Source organism: Micrasema longulum, unplaced genomic scaffold (genome assembly GCF_059751315.1).
Source record: "Micrasema longulum isolate JH-2025_06_02 unplaced genomic scaffold, ASM5975131v1 h1tg000340l, whole genome shotgun sequence".
NCBI classification, from domain to species: Eukaryota; Metazoa; Arthropoda; class Insecta; order Trichoptera; family Brachycentridae; genus Micrasema; species Micrasema longulum.
In genome coordinates, this window is record NW_028277543.1 from 2200741 (window position 1) to 2224653 (window position 23913).

At 32.5% G+C, this 23913-nt stretch overlaps 1 protein-coding gene across 1 annotated transcript; it reads left to right on the top strand.

The window, feature by feature from the left end:
* The first annotated feature begins 2019 nt into the window (after window positions 1–2019).
* On the top strand, window positions 2020–19710 carry LOC148282339 (T-complex protein 11-like protein 1). The gene is made up of 9 exons (XM_088225275.1): window positions 2020–2498; window positions 4978–5163; window positions 6082–6202; window positions 7338–7544; window positions 12977–13127; window positions 15349–15512; window positions 17648–17832; window positions 18199–18365; window positions 18977–19710. The coding sequence occupies exons 1-9, from the start codon at window positions 2359–2361 to the stop codon at window positions 19171–19173; spliced, it is 1518 nt and encodes a 505-aa protein (XP_088081401.1). The 5' UTR covers window positions 2020–2358; the 3' UTR covers window positions 19174–19710.
* Window positions 19711–23913: the final 4203 nt, after the last annotated feature.

The following is a 23913-nucleotide window of genomic DNA, read 5'->3' on the forward strand; positions in this document are numbered from 1 at the left end:
TATGCTAGTTGTGCCCACTGCTAAACTGCAAAAAAAAAAAAAATATTTTGCCTTTTAACTGCATACGATTCTACAACAAGGTATCTCTTGAAATTCAGACTTTGCCAACAATAATTTTTAAAGATTTTGTCAGGTACAGGCTGTTTGGGAAGAGCTACTATGGAGTCGAGGAATATTTGCAGGACAAGACAGCTTGGCAATAGATTCGTGTTTATTGGTTTTATTTTGTTGATCTAAATAGTGTTGAGTTGTGTATTTTTCGCGACGTTCCGCGTTTGAAGTACGATCGAATGTTGTATTGTCCCAATGTCCTGTCCCGCGTGGTTAAGGCTGCTTATGGAGCTGGGACAGGACAGTATTATAATGCATATTATAAATATTGTCGTCTTGTGACCCCTGTTCAAATAAAAAAAATATATACGTAGGTGCACAACGTGACGGTATTTTTATAACTTTACTAAATATTCATGGACAAATTATAAACAATATCCGATACGCGGATTATACTGTCTTTCTAGCATTTAGTATGGAAAGCCTGCAGCTATTATTGGACAAAGTTCACACGGGTAGTTTGAATTAAGGGCTAGAGATGAATATTTCCAAGACTAAATACCTATATGGTTATTCGGAAAAAGCCACAAACATTCCCAATGACTTTAAAACTTGGTGCGCAGGTTATTGAGCAAGTTCGTTAATATAAATATTTAGGATGCTGGCTTAGTGATAAATGGGATCACTCGCAAGAGATCAAAGTCAGAATAGAGATGGCGCGAGACTGCTTTTTCAGGATGCGTGACCTTCTCTGCAATAGAGACTTCAATTTAGACCTCCGAATGCGCATTGCTCGATGTCACGTCTTCTCAATACTTTTTTACGGCGTCGAAACGTGGACACTCACCCAAAACACTTCAAAACAGATCGAAGCCTTTAAAATGTGGTGCTACAGGAGGATATCAAAAATCTCCTGGGTGGATAGAGTTCAAAACGATGATGTTCTCCAACGGATGGAAAAAGATAAACAGGTACTGAAGACCATAAAGAAAAGAAAACTTGAGTACTTTGGGCATGTGATGAGAGGCGAAAAATATATAAATTTTACAAGTCATTCTACAGGGAAGGATTGAAGGAAGACGCAGTGCAGGTAGAAGGCGCATCTCTTGGCTTAAGAACTTGCGCAACGGGTTCCATTGCAACACTCAGTCCTTGTTCAGGGCAGCTGCCAACAGAGTAATAATCGCAACGATTATTTTCAACCTTTATCGGGGAGAGGAACTCTAAGAAGAAGAAAAAGAGATTCAATCATAAATAAACTGAGATTTATTCATTTCAGAACAAAATTCATCTATAGTGTTGGATGAATATAAATCATGGGTTATCGATTATTTTCTATTAATGTTTTCAGATTCCTGCTGCATTAAAATGCATACCTACCTACTGCTTACCTAAAAATGTCCCGAGCAATTCCAAAGCACTGAAATACCTTCAAAAAAAGGTATTATGATTTAAAATCAGAGTAATATGTACCTATTAGATTTGTTTCAGATAATAGCCAATAGTTCTACATTCTTTGAAAACAAGTTGTCTTCTTTCAAACGATCACTGAATCAAATTCAATTATAAACACCTCTCTCCCGCTTCTTCTCCCACAAAGTTTACTATAAACCATTGAGTCTTTCTACTTTTTTTATAATAATTTTCTATGTATAAATGTATCCATAAAAATGTTCATTGGGCGTATATATAAATAAATAAATAATTATCTCCTTATATGTATTAGATTATCTCTGAAATATGCTGTAGTTAGTTATTATCACATACTTCATCATACAATCAAATTTAATATTATAAATTTGAAATCAATAACTATTTTTAAATCTAATATTTTATTATTAAGAACTGTAACTGAACTGTTCTGTAGTGGCACCTTTGAACAAAAATTTAAAGTAATATCACAATCTTTGCCAGTATTAAAAATAAAAAATAAAAACAGCTGATTTTAAAATTTGACGTTTGAGTTTTGTGTTTTGTCTACCTTCGCGTCTTGCATGTGCTTGCATTTTTTGCGTTTCTGTTTATTTATCCATATACAAAATTCCAGTTGTACTGTGCAGGCTACATGAAAATTTTAGTAAACATTCAAATATCTGAATGTGAATAAGTGTAATTTTATTGCGCAGTTTAGGTAAAATTTTATCGTCCATATTAACAAATGAGGTTATGTTATCTTGCGGATTCCGAAGGCGGAAGATCGTAAACAAAGGACTTGTTCGAGAATAACCTTCCACTATCCCCTAATAAGGCTTTGAAAACACTTGTTTTATTTTTATATCCTTAGTGTTTCTCTGTGCTTTGTGTAAAATGAGTGATGCAAGTCAAAACTCGTCGCAGAAAGATGAAGAAAGAAAAGATGAGCCGATGGAACAGGATCAAAATGTTTTACCTGTTTCGTCTCCTGGACCGTCCATTACCGCATCTATTGCATTACCGATAATCAACAGGTAGCTAATTAGACTTTTTTTTAAATTTAATGACAGAACATTCTAATTTATTCCGAAATTAAATGCGTATGTATCGGAGATAATGTAGAACTATTACTAGTTGTATGTATTGCACAAGCATTTGTTGAAATATGACTCACGAATCACCAACAACTAAATATTTCAAATAACAAGTTATTAATCTGACAAAACTGGGGATTTCTTGCATTAAAATTTATGCTGAATCTTTAAATGTTAAGGTGTCGGTGCATTGTGAGTTTTATCCTCAAATTTCCATCATAATTTGCTAACTACTGACAAATGATAAGAAAAAAAAAGGTGGCTTATCAACAAAACAATTTAAATCGGAACTATAACTAATATTTATGCTCTCACACTTACAAGTATCTTGTTTTGATTTTATAGGTCTATTTCAGTACCACTGTTTTAAAGTAATTATTTTGATTTTAAAAAGCCATTAGTGCAACATCGCTCTTTTATTAGACTGTACCTGACTACCAATCTTACTCGTACGTCTTATGATGTAGTGGTTAGGTTAATTTTTCTACAGTGGCTATGCTTTATTTATTGAAACCTATGGTCATATGCACAATAATACTGTTATAATGAAGTGTGTACTTTGCTCTGTTTCGATCCACTGCAACCTATGGAATAGCTGGCTGGGGGGGTTGTGCGGCATCCATTTTAAAGCCTCTCACAATTTCACAGAAATCATTATTGAGAATAATATTCTGGCGCTCTCCAACATACCCGTCAGAACAGTTTTTCCAATACATCAAGGTGCTGGATGTGAGACAACTGTACCTAAAAGAAGCACTTACACACTTCTGGTCGAACAATAAGAAGATATCTCAACAAAATATCCATACGAGGTTTTCCTAGAGCATGAATTATGTCATACCCAAAACCCTTAGGGCTTTTGCTCAGAGACATCTCTCATTTATCGCACTGAGAGTGTTAAATATTTTAGAAGAGTGTGTTAAGCTCTCGAAGACAAAAACTATTTTCAAGAGAGGAGTTAAGGACTGGATTTTCCTTAGAATTTGAGTGGGAAACTCCTTGATGATTTGAGTTTACTGTTTACCATATTGATGTGCCATAAGTATATATGATTTTTAAAATTATTTTTTGTGTTTCTGATCCTATATTTAGCGTGATATACTCATGTGTGTGTGTCAACTAATTGCTCGTTCCATCTCAACACACAACTTTTAGTCCCATGGAGTTGGGACTTATGTCTGAAATAATGTGCAATAAACTTATCTATGTAAATAAATTAATTAAAAAATAAAAACTTTATACTAGAATAAAAATTATATCAAATTTATATTTAACAATATACGTAATGTATCATAAGTTATATTAGTCAAAAATGGAATTTGGAAAACAAAAAATTTAATGTTTGTACATATTTTTTATGTTATTGTTTTATTAGTATAGGACTACTTATGCTCTAAAGATAAAAAATCAGAACAGAACAGGCTGAGCCATGTTAGATGGAAACTATCATAAACAGAGAATACTCCGTTTTCATTTTACATTTTGGAACAATTTAATAGTAATACATTCAAGTTTTCTCTCAAACATAACCATAATACACGCTTCTCGTATAATGATGATTTGGTAGTACCAAAAGTATGTAATAAGTATGGAAATAGAACTCTCAAATATTTAGTACATAGCATTTTTAATTTATTGCCAAAAGAACTTAAATTTAACTCACATTGTAACAAGAAGATAATAAGAGAGTGACTACTCGATCAAAAGTTTATATATGAATAGTAGCTTATGTGTAAATATTTTAATTTTTCATGTATTTTCTTGTATTTAAAAATAAAATTATGTTTTATTATTTATATAAACATGTATATTCTGATCTTTCCGGCTGTTAATTTTTATCTGTTATACGTTGTTTTTATAAATGTAAATAATATTATTAAGTTAGTATAAAAATAATCTTCACCAACAAGCTACAGAAAGTGGCTTGGTGGGATTTTAGTTTTAGTAAAAATATAACAAGTGAAAAAAAAAAATCAATTGTAAAAATGTATAACTATACTATTAAAATTAAAATAAATAAATAAATTAGTTTTATATAGATTCCCTGTATTTAATTTTATAACCACTTACTCGACTGTAAGATCTGTTTTAATATATTGATAAAAACATTTCAAAATTAAAAAACATGTAACTTTGTAAATTTAAAAGGAAAAATAGTATTTTACCTACCTATCATTACTCGCACACAACGATCACGTCGCAGTGACGTCACAAGCTTAGTTAGCAATGACCCACCTACAAGAATATGAATGTACCAAAATCAATTTGAACCTTATTGACATAATTAAACATCAGCGATATGGTACCGTATTGTTAAATTAGATTATAATAATTAGCAATCCATACGGGGGTCGTTTTACTCAGCATTTCCAAAAAAGAGTTTTGATTTTCAATCTTATTATTGCTTCGTTGTTTTCAGGGGACGATCAGAAAATATCCAATTCAGGGTACGAGGATCTACTATAACTGCTGCGTCACCCCCTAAGTTTATCTCTCTCGAGGAAATCATGAAGGCAGCCCACGGAGTGCAGGACATGGCATTGGCTCATGAGATAGCCATTGACCAAGACTTCAGACTGGAGCCTTTTGAACCACCAGATAATAGGTATGATATCCATTCAATCAAATCCATAAACCAGTGGAAAGGTTGGCTCTAAAAAATCAGAATTTTAGTTTAGAAGCCTAATTTTAGTATCAGTAGATGGATTGAACATTTGTTCCTCCTGGATTTTTTTTTCGTCATTGCATGTTTACACAAAATGCTGGCAAATTTGTTTGACATATCATATTTAGCCATCTAGAGCAAAGACGGAAAAACAAGATATATTTAAAATCCCATATTTAGCCATTTTTCTACAGACATGACATACCATCATTAGAAATAGAGTAATCGTTCATGAAACAGGATATGTTTGACATATCATATTTTGCCATCTAAGACTATTGACATGTCTGTCACATTGATGTCATGTTGACATGTCTGTCACGTTGATGTCATGTTGACATGACACGTTAAATGTTTGTTGGATTTGATCATGCCATGTCTTTCTCGGTCTTCCTCGTTTTTCTGCATCCATCAACATTCACATTGTGAATCATTTTGGCCGCTCATTCGCTCTACATGTTCAAACCAACGCAGACTCCTTTTTTTGTCGATATTGCGTATCTCATCATGACAATGCACCATGTAACACAATGCATGAATCTTGATATTTGTGCACCCATCGTGCATAATTTTACCACACATTTGTCTAAGAGATTGCAATTTGAAGCATTCAGCCTACTTTAATTCTTATTTTTCCAATTCTATTTATTTGCCAAGGTGGGTGCACCGTTCTCCCTGTTCTGTTCTGGACACTAAATCTTCTTTCAATATCTTTGTCAATATTTCCATCCCTAGTAAACACACTTCCCAGGTATACAAATTCCCCTACCTACTCATTCACAGTGATTGCAGTTTTATTAAATAGGATAAAATCCTTTTTAAAATTAAATCTTTTTAAATATATTTATTGTGTTTCAGTTATCAAAAGCTTGTCAAGGAAACAATGCATCGTGCATTCTTTGATATCCTACGAGAGGAATTAAACTCTAATCCTCCTATCTTCAGGCAAGCCCTGGTACTCCTAGATGATGTCAAAGAGGTATATTTATTTGAAAATTTTTAGAAATAGTTTTTAATTTTTTTTAAAAAGGAGTAACCCGCTAAGTCTCTACTTTAGAAGCTTATCAGCAGGTGGGAAATAGGATATGGAAGGAAGTTTTGAAAAATACCACACAATACCCAGACCAATTGAGGAAAAATCTTTCTCGGATTTTTTCTAGCAACTGGCGGGAATCGAACCCGCAACCCCAGTTTCACAGTTAGCTGTCTAACCAACTGCGCCACGGCGCCTGCCTGTTATTTAGTTAAATATTGTTGGGTAATTCCTACAACTAGGTAACTCCAAAATCATCATTTTTAGGTTACCCACTAAAAACATATTTTTTATTCTCCATGAATGCTACAAATAGACAAATCATCATATGATTTGAATAAATCACGACTTCTCTATTTTTAGCATTTATGGTGGAAGATACAAATATGTAACTCAATACAAATAGGTAACTCAAAATTGCTGATTTTAAAGTTACCTTACCTCATGAATGTGTGAATGTTATCAAAACGTATCTTATTTACCAGATAATAATTTATATATTTTATAATTTTTCTATTTAAAATGAAACATTTGCATTCTTTTTACTTACTCAAACATTTCGATTTTGGGGGGCATTTTCAATGAGTTGTAAATAACTCGATTAAACGGTACTGCCGATGTGTTCCAACAGCAAAGACAAGCATTCAAGAAGCAAGCAATGTTGGCACTCCTGACTCGCGATGATACACTTCCCATATCCGCCTAGATTATGCCATATTTATACCTTTGTAAATTTAAGTAGACTAAGATTGTTTAGATTAAATGTTATTATATAATATATAATCAATAATGAAAATCTGTTAGGGCTTTCATAAGCCTGTTGATTGGTTAAAAAAATAAATAAAAAATACCTTAATATTAGAAAATGGGAAACAAGTTGTAGTAGAATGGGATGCGAACCTCGGACCTTTGATCCATGAGCCCACGACACTATCCACAACCACTTAAATAAATAAATATTGTTTTTTTACCATCAAAGCCTGACATATTAGTTGACAGATTGATTTATTTTTGTAGATTTTGTATTTTTAATTATAAATTATTCCATTTTTGACTCCAGACTTTGTCAATTTTTTTCCAGGGCTTATTCTCTATTCTCTTGCCTCGGCACACTAAGATTCGCGTCATGATCGAGGAAGTCCTGGATCAGTCCTTCATCAGGCAACAAGCGGAGAGTGGGGTCATCGACTTCCCGAAGTACGCTGCCTTCGTCATAGACCTGATGTCCAAATCAGCCGCTCCGATAAGAGATGAAATGATTCAGGACATTACCAAACTAGAAGATACGGTAAGATTTCAAATCACATTTTTTTAAAGAAATTACAGTTTTCTCAACAACGTTTTTGAAAGAAATTGTCTATGAAAAGGTAAAAAATTACAGAGATTTTTACCTGTTAATGGCTCGTTTACATTTAATGGTTTCTCCCATAGTGTAATGGCTGTGACACCCCCCTCACATACGGAGGGTTCCGGGTTTGATTCCCGGCAAATAAAAATGTGATTTTTTTAAAGCCTGTATTCAGCACTGTAATGAGGAAGTTCAGTGCTACGTGATATTGGATATAAAAAATGTTTTCTTACACGCGGTAAAATTAGAGCATTTAATTGTACTGCAAAATTTCTCGAAAATGTACGAAAAAATGAATAAAAATATCAACATTGAGTATGTCCAAATGCTTGTAGACAGGCTGAATTTCCTCCTTAGGGAGATATTTATTTATTTATTTATTAGTGTGTACACGGCACAAATGCCTTTTATAAACATAAACATAAATACATTTAACATAACAGTGTGCTATTACAAAATTATGAAATAATAAAACAACAATATATCTATACATACTTGTATTACACAGTTGTTTTATACATTATTCTAAATAATAACTGTGATTTTAATACTTGATATACTTAGGTAAAAAAAAATATTTAAAAAATTTATAATAATAAAAATAAAGATAACGCAGTATATTCAAAATAGCAAAAACCATAAATCATTGATTTGATGGGATTGTTGCAATGTATATTGAATGCCCAGGTATAATACTAACTGTCTCCTGATAAGAGCTTAGGGGTTCTCAACTGTTTTAAAAATAAAATATAAAAAGAAACGAAATAATAAACCCTTTTAAAAATTAAAAATTAAATATTAAAAATTATAAAATAAAAAAAATAATTTTAATTTTAAAAACTATAAAAAAAAACAAATATCTAGTCATACGTTTATAAATATATTTGACATGTATTTATTTATCCATTTCTTTTTCTCTTTTTACAAATTAACATAAATAGCATTTAGATCAAAATTTATTACAACAGCGAAAAAATATTTTTTAAAAGGGAATATGGAAGTCTAGGCATTTACAGGGCTTATGACCTGTCATTGGCTGGTTTGAGATACCACTTTACTCACTGTTTAACACTCTCCATTCCGCCTGTGTTTAAACATCCACATTTCCTCAACTCTTCCATCTGGTGACTTTTGTGAAGTAAAAGAGCTGAAACCTTCATCGTGTGGGTGAGATTCATCCGGATGAACCATTTCATCTACTAGGCAACGCCTGAAAACAATTTTTCAATTTTTATCTTAAACCAGCCAATGACAGATCATCAAACAAACAAACCATCACGCCGTTTCTCCGTAGGGGTAGGCAGAGAAGATAAAACGCCATAACACTATCTTGGCATACAGACCTTGCTTCCTCTACATTCATACATCTTCTGATGCACGCAAGCCGATTATTCCTACTTTTGACATGTCCATCTTCAAGTATTTGATGGACTTGATCGTGCCATGTATTTCTCGGTCTTCCTCGTTTTCTGCATCCATCAACATTCGCATCGTAGATTCTTTAAGCCGTTCTTTCGCTGTCCATTCGCTCTACATGTCCAAACCAACGCAGCACCCCTTTCTTGATTCTGTCAATAATGCATGTCTCAGCCTTACACACTACACGGATCTCGACATTTATGCACCTATCATACATCGTTTTACCACACATTCGCCTGAGGGATCGCACTTCGACAGCATTCAACCTACTTTCATCATCATTTTTCCAATTCCATACTTCGCTCCCATACATTAGAGTTGGCACTAGAACTCCATTGTGAACTGCTAGTTTAGCCTCCTGCGATAAAAATTTGTTTGCCAAAGTAGATTTTAGTGCGCCGTTCACCCTGTTCCCGGCAATCACCCTTCTTGGTGGACTGCCGAAACTTATGTGCTATCAGCCTTTTGAGCGCTGTTGGAAATATTTATGGCAGAATACTGATCGAGAGAGTAAGAAAAGTGACTAAAGATAGAGTGTGGGATGTACAAAGTGGATTTATGAATGGAAGAGGATGTATGGATCAAATATTTGCTCTGCGAAATATGAAAAGTTATAAGTGGCCAAACATCAGAAACTTTTCTGTGCATTTGTCGATCTGCAAAAGGCATTTGATAGAGTTGATAGAGAGAAATTGTGGAAGGTTTTATCAAAGTATGGAGTGAATGGTAACCTGACAAGGGCTATTGCGTCTCTGTATAAGGACAGCACAGCATGTGTGAAGGTGAATGGGACATTTACATCGTGGTTTAATATTCCGAAAGGAGTCAAACAGGGATGTGTAATGTCAATGACAGATCATAAGCCCTGTAAATGCCTAGACGGAAGGCTTATGAACTACTTTAAACCATTGTTGGTTCTGGTTATAACAGCTGTTTAGAATAGCCATTTAATTATGTGATTTCCGGTTTTCTCTATTTCTTGTTTACAATTTTTTAAATTAATATTAGCGTTCTTATAATTTACCCAAATATTTAAATTTTGGTAGCTATTTCCAACGAGTTGTAAATACGCTTTTAAAATTAGTTTTTTTTTTTTTACAATACACATAAAGGGTAAAACAGAGTATTTAAAAAATAATTACATAGCAATGAAATATTTATTAACAGTAAAAATAGTAAACAAAAAATCCCACAAAGGTATGGCCTGTTCGTGGGTATACAAGAAATGTTTATGAATTTTTGCTCCTATAATAAATAGACAGTTATAATATTTTTGTGTAACATAAGTAAGAGAAAAGAAAATATCTTGTAAAAGATTATAAGGTATTTTGTTTTGTTTTTGTAGTAATTAAACAAGGAAATAAAAAATATCAAAAAACATAAAACTATTCCTTATCATTAAAGGGTAACAAAATATATCATAGAAAAAAGAGTTCATATCTTTAGTTTGAATCCAGGATAGTGCGTGTTTTTTAAAAGAAGGAAAATTTTGAAAGATTGGAATCAATTAAATGTTATTAGTTAAAAAAGAATCAACAATTTTAGGGCCTATAAAATATGCATGTCTCTGTGGAAATGGAAATCAAGTCGGGGTAGAGTGGGGTTCGAACCTCTGACATCTGATCCGTGAGTCCGCAACACTGCCCACGAGACCACGACCTGTTTTGATTTGTTAAGGGCACTGCAATATTTGTTTTATCTGAGATAGCTAGTAGTGTGTTTGTTTATTATACGTAATTGGATACATATACATTTTTTGTGATTAGAATACAAATACTTTTTTCAAATATTTTCTTTTATTTTATTTTATTAGGGAAATCAACAGTTCTACATACATATTTTTAGTAAACAAACAGATATAGTGTATAAACTCAGAACTAATAACAGATTTCCACATAGTATACAAAGTTAGTAAAGAAAATATATTACATATCAAATAAATACATACAATTTATACAAATAAAAATGTTATTTTCATGTACTCAATAATCAAAGATTTTTTAAATATTAATTTTAAGAACATTAAGTTACTGTAAATTGGGCGGGATAAGGACAAAAATGCTTGAAGAGAGGATAAGGAGGGGAGTGGAGATGTACATATTTATTATTATAATGTCTACTAAGTTACTAAGGCGGCCTCCGTGGTGTAGTGGTCAAGACGCTTGACTCACACACGGAAGGTTCCGGGTTCGATTCCCGGTGAGAACACAAAAAAAAATTAAAATGTGATTTTTCTCAAGCCTGGGTGCTCTGTGATGTAATTCACCACTGTAATTAGGCCTCCTGGCCTGTTGTGGTGCAAAAAAAAAAAAAAAAAAAAAATGTAAAAAAAAAAAAAAAATAATACATTTTTAGTGTAAATTTTAAATCTGACAGAGTGATCAAATATCTTTAAAAAAAAATAAACTTTTTTTCTTCACATGTAAAATTCCTACAACAGTATTTACAACATGTTTATTAACTATACGCAGTTGTTCATACAATCGTTTTATAAAATAATCTTGTTTGTTTTACAACATTAGTCATCTGATTGTTTATCTTGAAGACATTTGTCCAAATATTTTTGCATTATTTTCATTGAGTTTTATGTCCATGACTTTGACTTTAGCATTTTACATAATAATCAACATTTTCAAGCACGGTTATTTCCATCTGGTTAATGTTTCAAAAATTGAAATATTCTATTCGGGTCATAGAATTGATAATAGTCCAGAAACCGCATACGCACATCAAACAGAAGGCGACTCAACTACTCATAAATGAGTAGGTTTATGTTTCGACCCATTAGTTTCTTTGTAAACGTCGCTCAGTATGCAACTCCTGGTTTAAATTCAACTATGCCGTGTTTTGTCCTTTTCAAGTGTAGAAATACTGCTAGAATCTTAAAAAAAACAGGATGCAATCACATTTTATGTATAATTAGCAAATTAATGTGTATGTAACAAATGCTTTACTTAAAAATTGAATTATTTTTCCATCTGTCAGATTGTCGAAGAAATCAAAATGGACATTTCGTTAGTGTTGCCAGGGTAGTAATTTTTTTTACCCTACTTTGCTCATCCGGTGAGAGAACTAATGAAAATTGGACCTCGGATTAAACAACTTTGTGGTGGACATTTGGCTGACATTATCTTTAAAACATCAAATATTATTTAACATGATATAAAAATATCCGTTTTATGTAAAATAAAATTAGTTTTATATTTTAAGTTCAAAGTTCATTAATTCAATTACTCTTATTAAATGACCCTTTACTTATCTACTCTGTAGTGTCAATCAATATTTCCGCGTGCACAATAAAATTTTTGAGGAATTAACAGATTGCTTTTTTTTACCTTACATTTGTGTTATGATTTTTTCCCATTAAGCAACATTACGCAGCAACATCACGAATGCGCGCGGCAAAAGTGGGGCATAGTGGGGGGATTTTTGGACACAGCGGACTGTGTTGGAACGTATTCAAAAATGGTTCTACGCTCCTTCTGGACTATTCTTAACTCTATGATTTGGATTTATCATAACACAAATGTTTATTTTTAAAAAATATTTTTTATTTAAACGGAACAGTGTTTAAATATATATAATTATTTACAAATAATAATAATTCTGTCTACCAGATGCCACAGCAAAGGTAGACTGCAATCTTGTTCATCTGTTTGGTACTTTAATACTTACCACCCCTGTTAAATCAGCGATCTGGAAAAGCTACCGCTTTGCTGAACAACATCGCTCTGGATGTTGCTCTGTTCCATGTCTCCGAAGGGGTTTTCCGGAGCAAGATTCTCGTACTACTTTGACAAGAGTCTCTCTTATTTATTTTTTGTTTTTATAATGTGTGCGCCTTAAATTTAAGTTTGTGATGTCCATATTAGTTTTGAAATGAATTAATTTGAATTGAATAATAAACTGCCAAAATATTTTTAACTACATGTGTCGATTTTTTTCCCTTCTAGGTGGATATATTTCGCTCTATTTTAGAAACCCTGGAGGTTCTCAAACTAGATTTAGCCAACACCTTGATCGCAATGATCCGACCACATGTTCAAGCGCAGAGCGTTCAATACGAACAGGAGAAATTCAAAGAGTTTCTTGAAGTACAAGACGGTAAATATACTAGATATTTATTTATTTTCCATGACATGATTTATCTATTTACCAACTACATATTTTTTTCCATGTGTTTACCTCATTTGACAAAACCTGTATTGAGGTATTATTAATTTAATATTATTTTATTATTCTTTACTATCTCATTTATTTATTTGTTTTGACTAGTTTTTTATTACAAGCAACAGTTTAATTTTACATACACAATCACACAGTGGTTTTTATCTATGCAAATATACATGGTGTGTCCGGAAAGTAATGTCAGTGTTTTTTTTTTTATGATACTGTATGTCGGGGAAGTCAGCTAACGAACGCTGGGTCTCTCGGTCTTCTCCGGACATCTGGAGAGTAAGGACTGGCGTTTCCGCGGAAGTTGTTTTGTGACCTTGTGAAAAAGTCAAAATGCAGCGCTCGGTAGAGCAAAGGATGCCGATCAAGTTTTGCATAAACCTTGGCAATACTGCCGCGGAAACTGTTCAAATGATCAAGACTGCCTTTAAAGAAGATGCTTTATCCGATCGGGAAAAGCGGCGTCCCCTCGCCCCAAGGCCAGAATGAGCAGATCTAAAATCAAGGCGATGCTCATTGCATTTATTCCCAGATATTCAATGTAGTCAACTGGTTTTAAAATCTGGCAATAATAATTTATATCAAAAGACTGGTCCATCACGAGTTTGTACCACCTGGTACAACTGTGAAAGCTAAATTATACGTCGAAGTGCTAAAAAGACTGAAACACATGATTCATCGCGTCCGACCGGACACGGCTGCAAATTGCATAGCAACAACTACCGGTCTACCGATGAATAAAATGACTCGCCTACAGGCTGTATTAAATGCCGCAGCGAGACTTATTTTTGGAATCTCTAAATTCAGTCATATCACTCCACTACTTCGGGAATTGCACTGGCTACGTTTTCCACAGAGGGTGGAATACAAACTCTGTTGGCTTATGTATAAGTCACTGCACAACTCTGCTCCAGAATATCTAAGGGAACTCTGCATTCCAGATGAACTAGCTGACAGACGTCTTACGCTTAGATCAGCTACATCTACGTCGAAAGGAAAAGTTATTATACCTCTACGCAAACAGCGCACTAAAATCGGCGAACGTGCATTTGCGGTCGCAGGCCCTACGGCATAGAATGCTCTCCCAGCAGAAATCCGAAACTGTGAGAGTGAAGTGATGTTTCGGAAGAAACTTAAAACCCACTTGTTCTCTAAATCATTTGAATAAATTCTTAGCATGTGGTGAAAAAGTAGTATGAAAAAGTACAATTTTTTTCTTAAATTAAAAAGTTAAAGTTAAATTTATATCTTTATATAATCACTTTGTAAAGCGCCCTTGAGGTATTATATTATGAAAATGGCGCTATATAAGTTATCCATAATTATTATTATTATAACAATGCGCCGGCCCACAGCGCCTTCTTCGTCACCAACTACCTGGCCAAAGCAGGTGTTCTAATGATACCCCAGCCACCCCTACAGTCGGAACCTGGCTCCCCCCGATTTTTTCCACGCCTTAAAGGACCCATGAAAGGAAAGCATTTCAAGACTTTCAAGGGGATCCAAGCAGCTTGTACCACGGCCTTAAGGAACATTCCGGAGTAGGCCTACTAAGGCGCATTCGGTGCTTTGAATAATCGCTGGAGCTGATGCATCAACGCAGGAGGAGCCTATTCTGAAGAATTTCGATGTGTTGTAATGAATACTTTAATAATTTCTTTGTAATTTCAATTTCAATTTATTTATTTTAAAAACGTTTATGTACATAACAAAAAAATTCAATGCATACATAAAACAAAAAAATGAACACTAAAATTTAAATATACAAAAATGGTAAAATAAAAAATACCCAGCAATTATAGAGAAAGAATGCAATCCTCTCTGAACTTTTTTTCACTGTGTCGCAGACTCCGGATCTGGAGAACTGATGTTCGAATCCCGCTCTGTCACAACTTATTTCACATTTTTATACCTATGTTGATCGTAATACCACGGATCAATCGGAAAAAATACATAAGCAAGTATGCATTTCTTCTTTTCTCCAAACTATTGTAGCCAAGCATTCCCAGTATGAAGTCAGACGGTCAAATAATCGACTCACTGACATTACTTTATGGGCACGCCATGTAGATTGAAATCATGTTGTGTTGTAAAAATATCCTTTAGTTCTTGTACATCAAATATAAAATAAAAAAATGATATTTTTCAGATGGTTTAGAAAATACAAAGAAATGGTTACTAGGACATATAGATAAAGGTGTCACAAAGCCCACAGAATCTGATGGACTTTTTTTGAGGAACACGACATCGCAGACATTGGCCAAGGCTTATCTTGAACTTTTGGAGTGGGACATCAATAAAACTTACCCCGAGGTACTCCATCGAAAACATTAACCAACAATATTTTGAGTGTGTCCAAATGTTTCTAGACAAGACGGGATTTTACTCTCCAGGGAGCTATTAATATTTAAATTTATTGCAACAGAGATGGAAAACATTTTTGAGAAGAGATATGAAAGTTTAAGCATTTACAGGGCTCGATGGCTGATTTAAGCAGCAAATTTAAATATAATATTTGTATTCTTATAATTTACTCAAATATTTCAATTTTGGGTCCATTTACAACAAGTTGTAAATAACTCACTATTAGAAAATGGGAATCAAGTTGGGGTAGAGAGGGGTTCGAACCTCAGACCTCTGATCCGTGAATCCGCAACGCTAGCCACGGGACCACAATCTGCTGCACACTATAACATTCACCATTCTACCCATGTTTGAACATCCACATTTCTTCAACTTTTCTGACTTTTGTCTGAAGTTGTCATCAGTTGATGATGATGAAACATAAAATTATAAATTTGTACAAAGTTGCTTTGACTATGTAACTAGGGTATTTACCCAGTTCTAAGCCAGTCAAAAAAAATCTATAAAAAACAGTAGACATAGTGAAACACATAATAAAATACATATTTTAAAAAAACAGTAAACATAGAAAAATAAATAAAGGTATTAGACACAGTGAAACACATAGTAAAAAACATAGTTGAAAATGTAGTAAGAACAGTAAAAAATAAAGTAAAAATCGTATATAAAAAGCCAGTAAAATACAAAGTAAAAAGAAAATACATATTAAGAAACACAGTAAAAACAGGGTAAAAAATAATGATCCATCAAATACTTGAAGATGGACATGTCAAGATTAGGTAAATCGGCGTGCATGCATGAGAAGATGTATGAATTTAGAGGAAGCGAGGTCTGTACGCCAAGACAGAGTGATATGGCATTCTATCTTCTCTGCCTACCCCTACGGAGAAACGGCGTGATGGTTTGTTTGTTTGTTGTTTAAAAGTAATGAGTTTGCTTTTATGTTACATATATTATTTTATTGTATTAGGAGTCTTCAAAATGCAATGTCAAGTAGACGAAAGTGAGCTTTTCCGACGCCCTCTGCTCACGTTCAATAAAGCTGCCAAAGCTATTCACGGTATTTGCGCAATGTACGGCGAAGATGCTATGAATTATTGACTAATTTGTTGTAAAACAATGAAGGGAATATATTATTGAGTATTGTGCCCTCATGTTCTCTTTATTTGGAAAAAAACGGACACAACTTATCTTAACACCTAATGTTTCTGAGGAAATGTCAACAGATTTAAGAAATGTGGATGTTCAAACCTGGGGAGAATGGGGAACGGTACACAGCGTGTAAAGTGGCCACTTAATCAGCCAGTAAAAAAAAAAGCCTGTAAAATGGATGGTCTCATTTGCCCAAACCAATATTCAATCACCTGCTCCACAAACGTATAGTTTATATTATGTTTTTGTTCTTCTGTTCCGCCTTTTATAATATAAATAATATAGGTATACAGAAATTAAATATAAACATAAATACGTAGTGTTTAAAACATTTTGTAATTTCTCTCTGTATATTAAGTCTTCTTTGTATATTCTCACATGTAAATTATTATTTTTTTAATATATTGTTATTTGTCCTCGGCACGGGTAGGTCACCCCAGTGAGGTCACATTATTTTTATATTTTTTTATTGTTTATAAGGTGAAAAAAATTAATAAATTATATAAATGAGGCAGAGACGAGTTATGGTCCCGAGGGTAGTGTCGCAGACTCCGGATCTGGAGAACTGATGTTCGAATCCCGCTCTGTCACATCTTGTTTCACATTTTCTAGCATGGTTTTTTACGACCAAAAGAAACGACTCCAAAATTTTGTACATATTTGGATAAATCATAAAAACACAACAATTTCTCTACTATAAAAAAATTTGTAAAAAATAACAAGTCTTGCCTAGACCTCCTTCCTTTGACATAAATGTTTTTGCTCTCTGTTGCAATAAATTTTAATCTTAACAATTATTGTTAACTCATAAACCCTTTGATTAGTTTTTAGAATGTAACGATTTTCTCGGCACTTTTCAATCTTCTGTGACAATTTTATTCGATGTTTCTTTGTGAAACTCATGAATCTCAAATGTCTTTTATGTATTTCAGACTGTGATGATGGATGCGTCTCGCTTTGCAGACCTTGGCTATTCGATGTATCGACTCATAGCATCCGCGTGTGTTCTTCTCTCCAGCCCAACTTGTAGTTCAGCCAACGATGCTCTGGCTCTGAAGTTCAAAGTTGAACTGAAGAAGAAGATAGTTATTCTTCTTCAAACTGTTACAAACGACAGGTGTGTACAGCCATTTAAATCTTCAATAGTTTCTATTTTTGTGTGCGTAACAGGTAGTTTACAAATAAAATATTTAGTGCATACACAAACAAAAACTAATTTCAAATTGGTTGATTCTATCCTAAAATTCTGTCTTCTTCTGCTCTACTTAATCCTCATTCTAAACCTTCTTGCAGTGCTCTTCCTTTATGATTATTATTTAATATCTTTTAATATTATATTTCATATTTCTTCTCTGTGTGAACATAAATACTTAGCGTTGGCAACCAGTTTGTTTGTGTCTTTGGCTTTAATTGTTTTTTTTTTTAATTCCGTATTTCCTTGTTTTAATACTTTAAATCCATCAATCAAACCATTCATTTTTAGTGAGTTGGAGAACATCCTTCCGTCTCTCGCTGAGCAAGTTATATCTGATACGGACAAACTTCTCGAGGAGTTAAAGCTTGATCCTCTCGCCGACCAGATGAAAGATGTCATCAAAGGACAAGTTATAGCACTCAAGGATCCTCAACACAAAGTTAGGCAGCTTGTCCGTAAGTGAAAGTCCTTCATTATAAATAGTTTTAATCACCTTCCAAACTCCGATCGTAGATATTTTAAGACATGTACATATCACATTCCTTTTGATTTGTAGATATGAATATGTGGATAGCATAAGCAGTACTTCTAATAGCTTTGGTACACAGTGGATCATGATTCACTGTGTACTATGAACGTTTGATCCACCGTACCCTATGTGGCCATCTTGATTTTCTAATCAAACAAACACAAATTACTAACTTTGTTCATGATAGTGATGCTGTTAAATCTAACCAGAATACATGTAGTTTACAGTAAAATCAATGCCATATGAAAATGTTACGTGTAAATCAGACAAAGAACAAAGAAAACTTACCTTTTTAATTTAGGTGTGAGACATGAAAATGTTTTTTTTTTTAAAATAGACGCACCATGTGTATGCCCTGTCACAGCTACCAGCTGACTGGTTGTGACACATTTGCCTTATGATACCTTCATAGTGTTAGCAGAATGCAATTATAATGCTTATACTTTTACGCGCAGGGTACTTGATCCACTGTACCCACCTGAGCCTAAAAATTAACCAGTGTGTTTCCAAATAACCATTTCGTGTTTGTTTTCATAGATCAACGAGTGACAGAATTCCTGACAGAGATGCTCATATGTGGAGGCGGCTCCAAGCAAGTTCCTGTCGGTCTGTCCACCTTTAGTCCGGAACTAACTTCTATAGCCGGGACTCTTCTGCGTTTGGTCATGCATAATAAGGCGGTGTTTAGTCGGTATTACGCGGAGATCGTTGCCAGCGAATTGGATAATCACTAGAGACACAAGTTCATAATGTCTCATTTTGTCTTCTCCAACAAGATGGCACTGTGTCAGTTTTGTTGGAGACAGTTAATTTTATAACATTGAATAATAAATTAATCAAAGCATGTCAATTTGGCCGCCTTAGCGATCAATGTGTTTAATTAATCCTGAATAACTAATCAACACAAAACTATACCATAATCGACAAAACATCGTAACAGGAGCAATATTTCTCTTAGTTATAAAGGAATATGCTTTGAAAATCGAGTTTTGTTTCGAAGCCGAAACAGAGTTCGATTCTCAAAATATATTCCTTGATAATTGAGAGGAAAAAATGGTCTGTAAAATATTGTTTTTGTCGGTTATGATGTTTTGCTGATCGTGGCTTTATTTTATAAAATTACGTAATTTATGCAAAACAAATGTTTATATATTGCTTTATATAAAGTATCACACTACTGAAAACTAAACTACAATGTGTATAACATAAAATATAAGTGCAATATTGCCAATCAAATTAATAGGTTTTACAAATTATACAAATTGTACAAATCTTTTTTTTTTATTTCTGGCACCTACTTGCTTAATACTATAAAAATAAATACGTAACATGAATTCAACATATTGTATTTTTAATAATATGTAGGAATTTTTATTTTTGTATTTTAAATAACCAGTTAACCTTTTTAGCCCGGGGGTAATTAAAAAATACATGTTATTTAAGATTTATTTACTCCCATACCTACTGAAATTTAAAAGCGGAGAGTTTATGTTTTAATTACTGGTATCCTTGAGTATGTTTCTATTTATTTTCTGCTTACATTAGTAGTCGGCATTACACCGAAAAGTTTGTTTTTTAGTTTGACAGCTGACTTCTGGCTTGTTTGTTTTTGAACGAATTCTAGTCGTCTTTTTAAATGATATTTAAGCCAAGTTTTCAATATAATTCACTAAAATTTAACTAACTTAATGGAATAAACATACACTGTAAAATAATAACACGCGTTATGTGAAGTTTTTCGGTTCATTATCAATTTAACACCCATTGTTCATTGAAAGTTTGAGTAAAAAATAAATATGAAGTGTAAAAGATAAAAAAGTTCAAATATACCAACAATTTTAAAATAGTTCCTTTAGTAATTACAGAGTACAAAATATTTTTCATATCCACAGGAATTCATTCAGGTCTGAAAGGGTTCAATAAGGTTTTGTAAAAATTCAGTTTTTTTTGTTACAATATGAAACGATTTAACGGAAACATTAATCTCATTTTGTTTGGCATTATGACTTTATCCTTCAGAAGTAATTATTCCACTTTTTTATTAACAAATATTAATTTTAGGATACAATGTTTTCATCATAAACTACAGTAAAACCCCCTTTTTTACGTTTTTTAAGGGAACAAGAAAAAAAAGTGTAAAACTGAGGAAAACGCTAAAGCGAGGAAATGAAAAATGTATGGAAATAATAGAAATTATATCAAAATAAAATTGATTTGCTACACAATAGTGTATTTATCTGCTTGGACATAAAATAATATATATAGCCATGTCATTCGCTGTGCATAACTGTGTTTATTTAATATAAATTAATTAATTGGATTCCAAATTATTTTCTATTTTCCAAAAGTATTTTCCTAGTGTACAAATATACTTAAACATTTCGTTTTACTAATTATGGCTTGATATTGCTTTTTCAATATCAAATTGTTTATTTAACCAATAAATATATCGTTAATTTATTTCATTATCCTTAGTGATTATTCATTTTAGTAATTTTAAACTAACAAATTTACTTTAAACTGTAAAGACCGAGCAAAATAAAGTACATGCCTACTTTACTGTCATTTTAGTCAAAGACGAAATGTATTTATTTTAATATTTAGAATCTCCCTAAAAGTTGGCAATTCTGTTTTTTTCTAAATTTGGTAGGTTATTGTTTTTTGTCTCGTTTAGCGCTATTAGTTTCTTTTGTCTATGGTATCCAAATAGTATCTGCTTAAAAACAGAAGTTAAAATGCCGTTTTAGAAAATTCACCACGAAGCAGGATAAATAACCATAAAAATAAAACCCATTAACTTCCTTATATCATTACTCTTCCCCTTTTTGCATTTTTTTAGCAATCTGACCAAATAAATTTCACAATTTTTCAATGTTTTATTATCTGCTTTTCAGTTATGACCCGCGTTGCCAACCTCCATCAAGCTAAAATCGGTAGATTCAGAAAAATAAATTGGTAGATTCGTTTTCACCTGAAACAATTTCACAAAAATTAATTAATCTAGGTCTTACCGCGCTTTAGAAAACTGTTTTTTTACGAGTAGATTTATCATTGAATTTGGTAGATCAGTAGATTGCTCCCAAAATAGGTAGATCAACGGCAACGCTGGCATTAGATTGATGATGTTAGATTATAATTTAAGTGCTTCTGTTATAGATATAAAAAGATAAAAAAACATGATTTTTCTTAATTTGACTGCCAGTGTTTAAAAATAAACAAAAAAATGATTACCTAATATGAAACAAGCTCTGTGTGTGCCTACTATTTAGTGTTAACTTATAAATTTGAAATTTTTGACGAAATCGAGTTATGACCATTTTGCACTTAAACAATTAAATAACATGTAGACCACTTTTGCTCTAATAGATTTAATTGATTTAGTTCAAAAATGTTACATAAACCAGTTTAGTTCCTGGTTAGTCATTTTACATTTTTGTTTTTGGTCTTAACACAGTTATTTATTTTTACACATATCATTTTATTAATTTGGTATAGAATCTATCTTTTAAATGAAAATATCTTGTTTTTTTTCTAATTAAATTTCACTTTTGGTTTGTGTTGTGCAAATTTTCATAAACTTTTAAAACATTCAAATCAGCTTTAACTAAATGTTGCTTTGATTTTTTACTTTCATAAATAATTACACTATCAATTTTATTTTTTTCTAACTAGATACCATTGCAAATTAAGTTGGATTGTATAATTTGTATTGTAGGTACCAACATATGAATAAAGGGTAAACCAAAATATTTTTTAATAATAAAATGTTGCCAACCACACTATGTGTTTTGCCAATAAACATAAAATCTAACCCTAATTAATCAAACTGAAAGCTATGTAATATCATGTATTTATTTATAACAATTTTTATACCGATGAATAATTATATATCTACATAATATAATCATTTTTTTTTTTTTTTTAAACACCCCTCTATAGTCTTAATCAAATTCACTAACAGGAAACAGTCGGTGATTGTTGACTGTTTCTTGGTGTCAAATTCTATCTACCTTATTAAATTAATATGATAAAATAAACTGTTTTACTAAAAAGTGTTATTTCAATTTTAAGTCACTTTAAAATCAATATTTATAAATCACGCTCTTAGCCCCTTGAGGTATTATGTATATTATGAAAATGGCGCTAAATAAGTTATTGATAATAATAATAAATTACATGTGTTATTTAGACACATTCTTATTTTCGCAATGTAAAAAAAAGTTAGAACAATGTAAATACAAATATAAACATAACTGATAGAGAATGAAAATATTCAGTTCAAGGAAATTCAATGCAACATCAATAATAAATATTCTCATGACTCATTTGAATTGCAAGAGTTAGGAAATAATAACACCTGCATTGTAGGTAGGTACACAAAATAATAAAATGACTAATCAGTAAAAAAGGTCAACACTTCTTTCAAACTTTTCAACACTACTTTCAAACTTTTCAACTTCATAGTATTACCAACCCTGAACTTACTGGAATTAAATTACGGGGACAGTAATAAGCTGTGAGTCAGCAAATGAGATGAAATGGAAGAAAATACAAAAAAGACCCTTTATATTATATGTGTGTTACCATCGTGGACAGGGACTAGGCCTGCACTTAATAAAAGTATAACTGTGTTGATTCTCAAACACAAGTCTTATTACCTAAAAAAATTTTTTTTTTACTCAAATGCCATATCGTACCTGGGACTTCAAGCATGGTAGGTATATGATTCAACCACTTCATTACTGGGTGAAATGTCTTCACTCAATTAGATTTCAGGATTTTTATCCAGGTAGCCATTGAGTGGAAAACGTTTGTCCAGGGTTCTGACTTTATTTCACACAGAACTATATTTTTTATTCGCCTGGACATAAACAATTTAATAACACAAACAAAAACTCATTTTCAGTTTTTTTTTCTTTAGACAAAATTAGTTAATTTATTATATATTCACTAAACAAAGTAGTTGAAAATCCAAAAATAATTTTGATGAACTTGTTTTGAAGTTGGTACAGTAATATGGGGAGATTCGCAACTAAGGTACAGGATATCAAATAATGTGTTTTGCAGACCGCCAAAATCAAAACAATACTTCTTAAGCAATTTCCTGCTCTTTTTGCTATCATTGTGTACCTTAAGAAGTCAGTGGTTTTACGTTGGTGAACAAACTTTCAATAATTCTTAGAGATAACCCAAGGTAATGTAACAAATTATTACTTAAATCCATCCAGAGGCCAAACTAGAGGATGGGTCATGGGGTCTACCACAAACTCTGAATTCGGACAAAGAAATTTCAGGTTTCTGGACCCCAAAATATTCAACTTCTCACCCAAACAGTGCAAAACCGTGATCCGGATTCAATTGAATAAATTTGTAAAAAATTGGTTACTGGGTTTAGCTAGAGAAAAATCGGAAAATTTACTCAAAAACTTTTAAATAATAAATGAATATTATTTAACTGCATAGTAAATCAACTA

What these genes read in the sequence shown, in the direction of transcription:
- LOC148282339 (XM_088225275.1), top strand. Translation starts at nt 2,359, where the DNA reads ATGAGTGATGCAAGTCAAAACTCGTCGCAGAAAGATGAAGAAAGAAAA. An exon ending in GCATTACCGATAATCAACAG is followed by an intron (nt 2,499 to 4,977) that starts GTAGCTAATTAG and finishes CGTTGTTTTCAG; the next exon opens with GGGACGATCAGAAAATATCC. An exon ending in TCAATAAAACTTACCCCGAG is followed by an intron (nt 15,513 to 17,647) that starts GTACTCCATCGA and finishes TATGTATTTCAG; the next exon opens with ACTGTGATGATGGATGCGTC.